A 6,491-nucleotide genomic window follows, 5' to 3' on the forward strand; every position below is an offset into this window, starting at 1 on the left:
ATTTTCTAGTGCAAGAGGTATGTAAGACTAGTATCAATCATGTGATTGATGCTACCTTATGCTAGGAACAGCAGGGAGGATATTGGCTTATGCTGGGAAACCAGTGGGGTTTGGTATGAGAGCAGCTCCTCCTGAATTCAGTGTTCTGTAGCCTGGTCCAAATCCGAGCAAAGAATGGTCAGGCAGCTGCAGTCATATGTCAAATATTTAGACAGGGGCTTTTATCTTCATAGTGCCTCAGGCCTTCTCTGCTTTCAAATCAGAGTGATTCAAAGTACTGTTGAGAGCTACACAACGAGCTGCTCCTTTTTGCTGGCATCCAAGCAATAAAAATAGTTCATACTTGGTTTCCCAAACTATTATTGCAAATAAATAAGTCTGAAAGAGGCTGCAGAAAAACATATGCCAGTCTGTCAAAATGCTATGAGGCTTATGTTTGTAGGGAGGCTATGTTGGAGAAGGCTAATCGTAAGAAAATGAGGTTTTAATCTGATGATAAAATGCAGTACAGCAGTCCTCTGTCACTGTTCCAAGAACACAGCTGATGCACAGAATATATGTGGTAAACAGCTTAAAGATGGTTGAATTTGCTGAGATGAAGGGAGGTAAAACTGATACAAAGTTGTCTGTCTCTTGCACCTGTCTTGTTTACTTTTTTGCACTTCTAACCATTAACTGTTTCCCTAATCTCTGCTAATTACATCCTTAATTACATTAATATGCATTTTCAAATCTTAGCAGGAGAGCCTAAATTTTATAGTGTTGAAGCGGTGTTTTGAAGAGCCACCATCAAGTTCTAGGGAATGAGAGTACACTGTTCTTCTCTCCTAGATGCAAGGCTAACCTTTTGCTGTATTTTAGGGGTAAAGTACAGTAGGAGCTTTATTACGTTGTACTCTACCCTTTGCCTATGCATTAATCTGTGTAGTTTAATGACTTCTTCAAAGCTTTCCTACTGCTTCCCAGAATAAGCTGCATAACTTGGAAAAGGGACATTGTTAGGTCACTTTGGGGCCAAACTTGTAATATAATGCCTTGATTAGAAAAACGCCCCTACAGTTCTTAAAAACTTGAGCTCAAACTGTGTAGTATGGAACTTGAAAGTAAAAATTACAAATAAGTGAGACTTGTCTTATTGCCACTAGTCAGGCAGAGAAAGGCAAAAGCTATCTAAACATGTCTGAATTTTTTGCTGCAGTCTTCTGTAGGAAGTGCTGGCTTTGCTGATGATACAGAGAGCTCTGCTGCATTCAGAAGAGCTGAGCCATAATCCAGAGGGTTCTGGGCTTTAAGAACAAAGTAACCTGAGAGTGTCCCTTCAATGACAGAGCAGCCAGTTACCAAACTTAACTTTCTTTCTTCTGCCACTGTTGATCTTAGTCTTGCTTGTATAATGATACTTAGCATTCATCCTTTCATTAACTGATGCCTTTTCTTTCTTTCCTTTTCAGCAATACTGGAGTAATCGCTTCCTAAACAATTTTGCAGAAATGTAAGGTTGTTTTGTTGCGTGCATGTGTTTTTAGCAACACATCTACCAAAACTTCTGCATGTATCATGTGTAAAGATTCTTTGCTTTCCCTAAAACAAAACTCATTGTGTTCTCTGTGGAAGAAATGTGTGGTACCATTAGGACTTCATTATACAGATGTACAAATGTGCAATATAGCTTACCGAATTGGAAACTCTCTCCAGAGAAGTTTGGTTTCTGTGCTGCATGGAGAAGAGTTTGTTTATCCTTGAACAAGAATTGCGGAGCTGTCAGCCAATTTTCCATATTTCTGTATGTAAAATGTCAAGTTTATACAATGTACAATATCAAAATAATGCATGCCTTTGGTTGTAGACAAATCTTTCTCTGTATTGTATCATCCAAACATACTACTCTAGAACAGCTTATGTACAATGCTATCCTATTTATAACATTAATTGAAAAGATTACAGATGAATGTTAAACCATAAGCCTCCAGTTCCTAACTTTGGATTTTTTATCTTGTGTGCAAATCAACCTCTTTTGCACTGTAATGTAACTTATTTAAATCTAAGGCAGTAAGACAGATGTTGGTGCAATACAAAATATTGTGATGCATTTATCTAAAAAGCAACAACTGACTTAGCCAGTTACCACAACTGCATGTATGACCTTTAGAAGTTGTAAATAAGATCAATTGTCTATTTACATGCTGACAGTAAGAAGCATCACACCTAGTTTCATTTGTATCAGGTAAATAAATTTATTCTACAATACATACTTTGCGTGTTATTTTATGCACTTTGTTTTCTGCAGGTACATGCGTACATACTTCAGCGCTCTCTTATAGTAATGCCAGGATGACACTTACTAGCACCAACACCATTGCAATCTTTCCTCCTAGAACTATGCAGATGCCAGCTGCTCTTCCGGCAGTATTGACCTCCTCGCTGGTGTGATTTCCTCTGTCCAGGGGCTTGTGTGTGTGTGTGTAAGGGACACTGTCAAGTACTTTGATCACTCAATTTTTTTAAAATGCTCCATTGTTTGTAAAATCCCTCTGAGAAACTTAAAATAAACATTTCTTTCCCAACTACATCTCTATTTTTGTCCTTTTCTATTTTCTAAATTGCCCCAACCTGAAGTAGTTGCTAGTCTCTTCCCCTGTCCATAGGCAAAAGGAAGAACTACACAGCACACACCACAAGTAGCCTGCTGGCAGTGCTTCTGTCTGTTATGGCTTACTCCATTCCCCAAACCATGGCTATTCTGCAGCAGTGCAGCTCATGTGACAAGCTCGGAGCGCAGGCTCAGTGTTAGGTCTTCAGCAAGACTAAAGCACCCCAAGGGCAAAAGCTGGATTTTCTAAGTGTCCTGTAACACTCTGCTCCAAAGCCCATAAACTAAGTTTTGTTTGGAGTAAGAGGAAGGGGAGCCTCTCAACTTCAGCCAGCTTCAGTAATGTGTTTTAAATTAAATGTAATGCCTCTCAAGCTCCAGCGTGTGATACCAGCACACTGCTAGCAAAGCGTTATCCAAATGAGGTGACGTGTTGGAGAGCCTTCAAACACAACCCTGTGAGGTTTAAAAATGCTGGGGTTGAATTCCATTGTTCAGTGAACTATAGCATGGTGGAGGATGCATTAATACATAGGGCTGAAGTGCTTGTGGCTGCTTCCTACTATGGTAGTGTTGGAAGCGAGCTGAGCTCTGCTCCTAACCTCTGGGCTGGGGCTGTCAGAACCAAGTTCAGCACTCGGCTGTTATCTACAGCTGCAGCTCTTCCTGCTGTCTTATTTATAGCCTGTCTTCAGCACACACCAACAGCCCTGTCACCAGCAAACGTTCCCAGCTGGTCCACTGCAGACAGTACACCCAAAGGCAGCGGCAGGTGTCTCATTAATGCTTACACGGACACCTGAGCTAAATTATTAGTCATTTGTCCAGAAAACAGTGGGAAAAACTGCCCCATTAGCACCTCTTCCCTTGTCATAGCCTCTAGCCTTGCTTCAATTAGGAAGCAATGAGAGGAAAAGTGAGGCTCACTTTCTCAGCAGAAGGCAGATCAAGTCTAGTTTCTCAGCCCTGCACTTGCCTGTGTTGTACTAACACATCTGTGTGAAAGTTACTCCTGCTGCCCAGCTGATCTGCTGCCCCTTTTTTCAACTTGCAGAAATTCTTTCACCAGCACTGGTACCAGATGTAAAGACTAGTGATGATACGAAGTCATTATTCAGAAAATGGCTCTCGCTCCCAGTCTGTGCTGCTGTTACAGCAAGTTACATTCCATGGATGGTTTCAGCATCTCTGCATTCAGACAGCGCCTTGCTGGTGAGCGAAGCCCAAGCTCATAACTTATTTTTAAACATTTCTTTAAATTATGATCTGCAAGCTTAACTCATAACAAGTCACCCAAATGAACTGCAAGCAGCACTTTGGAGTACAGCCATATGAAGAAAACGTGATGCTCAGTGGGTTGCTAGGTACTCGAGTGCAAGAGTATGTGGTAAGAGATGCTGAGATAAACAGCTTCATCTTCCCCTCCTCCTCTCACTGCAAACCCCTGGCTCTAAAGTGGCGCATGGATGAGCCCACTGACAGCCACAGAGCAAGGAAACAGTTCCCCGTAGCTCAAGTTATTGGGCTTTACAGACATATTACATCAAACGGTAAATACAGAGGGGAGAAAATAGCCCTGTTTTTACATTAAGGTGAATTTGTGTACGATTGGAACTGACATCCACACCCAGGAGGGTGGGTGAGAAATGAGAGGAGCCTCTGGGGGAGGAGATGGCAAATTTTCTTCGCAACCTCAGATGGGAAAAAGCCACAGAACTACAGAAGACCAGCAATCCACCCTCTGCTCAGTCGGCAGAGCTCTGAGCACCTGAAGAGCGCTCCTAAAATATTTCATCCCAACAATTTAACCATGTGGAAGTGCGGAGAAGCCTTTGGACATCAGTTTAGCAGGCTGAGGCTATTTGCCTAATCAGGTCAAGTCCCTGCCATTTCTTTAAATAGAGACAGTGGGAACTGAATTTAGAAGGGTTATCCCCTTTCCCCCTCCTGGAGCACCTAGCAGGGAACATGCAGTATGATGGGAGCACCTAGACACTTGCATTTGAATTAGTGCTTTTGGGGCAGTGCCAGCTTGCACATAAGCCAGACACAGGATTTTGCTGACATCAGCAACATTAAGAGAAGAGGTAAAAAGTCTGGCTCTTCAGGCATGGCAAAGGAAAGGGCTTCTAGGCCGATTTTACACATGTAGGTTCAGGAGCCTGAGGAAAGCAGCTGAGAGACAGGGACTTTTCAACACAACGTGGTGTGAGCTGCCCGTCGCACGTCGCTCAGCCCAAAGAGATTGTCCACGTCCCTGCAGACAGTCCCCGTGACTCTGAATGGTGGTCAGCCTCCAAAAACTGCTTCATGTGTCCCATTCATCCTCTCTTTGAGGCAGAGATCAGTTGAAATAAAGTTCAGAAACAACAAATGCCCAAAAGCTGATAAGCCCAGGCTGCTACAAACCCACTGCTATTTATGCAGGTGGCAGAGTCAATTTTTCCTACAGAGGCAGGCAAGGAGCACTGCTTTACTGCTGGGGTAAGATAACATCAGCGGCTAACAACAATCAAGCTGCAACCAGCTCATGCCTTCGTAACCAAGTCACGCAGCTCCAGTGTACTGTGATTGCAAAACACCGAGCGTTTTTATCTTGCGCTTGCTGCTGCCCCGCATGCAGCAAGGCAGGACACCCCAAACAGAAGTCGTGACTGAAAAGAAGTTTCTCTTGTCGCTGCCCTTAGCCGTGACTTAAGCATGAACATGGACCTTCAGTTTAGATACGAGACTGACCTGCAGCAGGCAAACCATGGGCAGAAAAGCTCCCACCACCCCTTAACTCATCAGATGTGTGTCCTTTCCCTTCCTGGAAGAACAACCTCACCGTCCATAGCCAGGCTGACTCGGAGGGGGGGGGGGGGGGGGGGCTGCCATGCCAACAACGATTCAAGGTGGAGCTCTTCAGCTTCCCAGGGATTCCTGCCAAATACTCATCACCTCACCATGCTGCAATCAGCAGTTCCAGTCCTGTTTTACAGCGGCCACTTTGCTGTCGACACAGGTCACCTCGGGCTATAAGTTATGGATACCAAATCCTGTACCATTATAAAATCTAAGGCTCTGGTTTGTGGGCACTGTCAGCTTCTCGGGACATCCCACCAAGGGGCTTTATACCTTCGGTGAACTGACAGCACAAGAACCCAAGCCACAGCCACTCATGCATGCTCACAAACCAGCCGTCAGGTGCTGGAAATTTCAGCCTCAACCGGAGAGTACGGACTCATGATGGGCTGCTTTCCAAACTCCACGCTGCTCCTGCTCACAGCTCCCAAGCCTCTCATAGATTAAAAAAAAAACAAAAACAAACAAAAAAAAAAAACCAGAAGGAAATCACTATAGCATCGACTTGATCTCCACTCCTTCAGACAAGGCATGCAAACTGCAGGTGGCCTGTCAGAAACCAAGGCCAAGTTTCCAAAGCACCCAGAACCTGCTTTAACAAGTCCTCTGCCTCCCAGAGTTACAGAACCTCCCTGAGCAGCACTGCTGACATTTTTGCCTACATCCCAGCATTGTGTCAACCAGATTCCACAATAAAACAGCAAAAAGCTGTATGTGACATGCCAAAACGAGCCTGAAGAATGAATGTGTGTGCTGCACAGCACCAGATCTATATCAGCACATATAACTAAACCAGAGAAAGGCTACTGCTGCCGGTGGCTGGCTACCGCAGTGGGAAACCAGGCACTCGTTCCTTTAGTCTAGGTTGAAGGACAGAGCAAATAAAGGTGTTGAAGCACCTAAAACTGAAGTCCTGAATTCCTTTCTCAAGTTGACGCTGACCCTGGAGCACACAGACTTCCCAGGATACTTCTCTCTTCTTCTTGGAAATTGGTCTAACTCCTGAAGTCGCTTTTCTGCATCTACTCAGAGCTGCAATGGTAGGACCAGCTCAGCG

At 44.1% G+C, this 6,491-nt stretch overlaps 1 protein-coding gene across 4 annotated transcripts in view; it reads left to right on the forward strand.

Moving 5' to 3' along the window:
- ATP2A2 (ATPase sarcoplasmic/endoplasmic reticulum Ca2+ transporting 2) overlaps positions 1-2,567 on the forward strand; it is a 48,152-nt gene extending 45,585 nt beyond the window's left edge. For 2 of the 4 annotated variants that reach the window (XR_005933112.1, XM_030026726.2), the window contains exons 21-22: positions 1,452-1,492; positions 2,288-2,567. Coding sequence is in view for 2 of the 4 variants with exons in the window: in XM_030026726.2 (XP_029882586.1) it covers positions 1,452-1,465 (14 nt within the window). In the remaining 2 variants the exon portion in view is untranslated. Of the gene's footprint in view, positions 1-1,451 lie in introns of all 4 variants that reach the window. The other 2 variants (XR_003925168.2, XM_030026725.2) reach the window with 1 other exon arrangement.
- The last annotated feature ends 3,924 nt before the right edge of the window (positions 2,568-6,491 follow it).

This window comes from Aquila chrysaetos, chromosome 9, assembly GCF_900496995.4.
Source record: "Aquila chrysaetos chrysaetos chromosome 9, bAquChr1.4, whole genome shotgun sequence".
Classification (NCBI taxonomy): Eukaryota; Metazoa; Chordata; class Aves; order Accipitriformes; family Accipitridae; genus Aquila; species Aquila chrysaetos.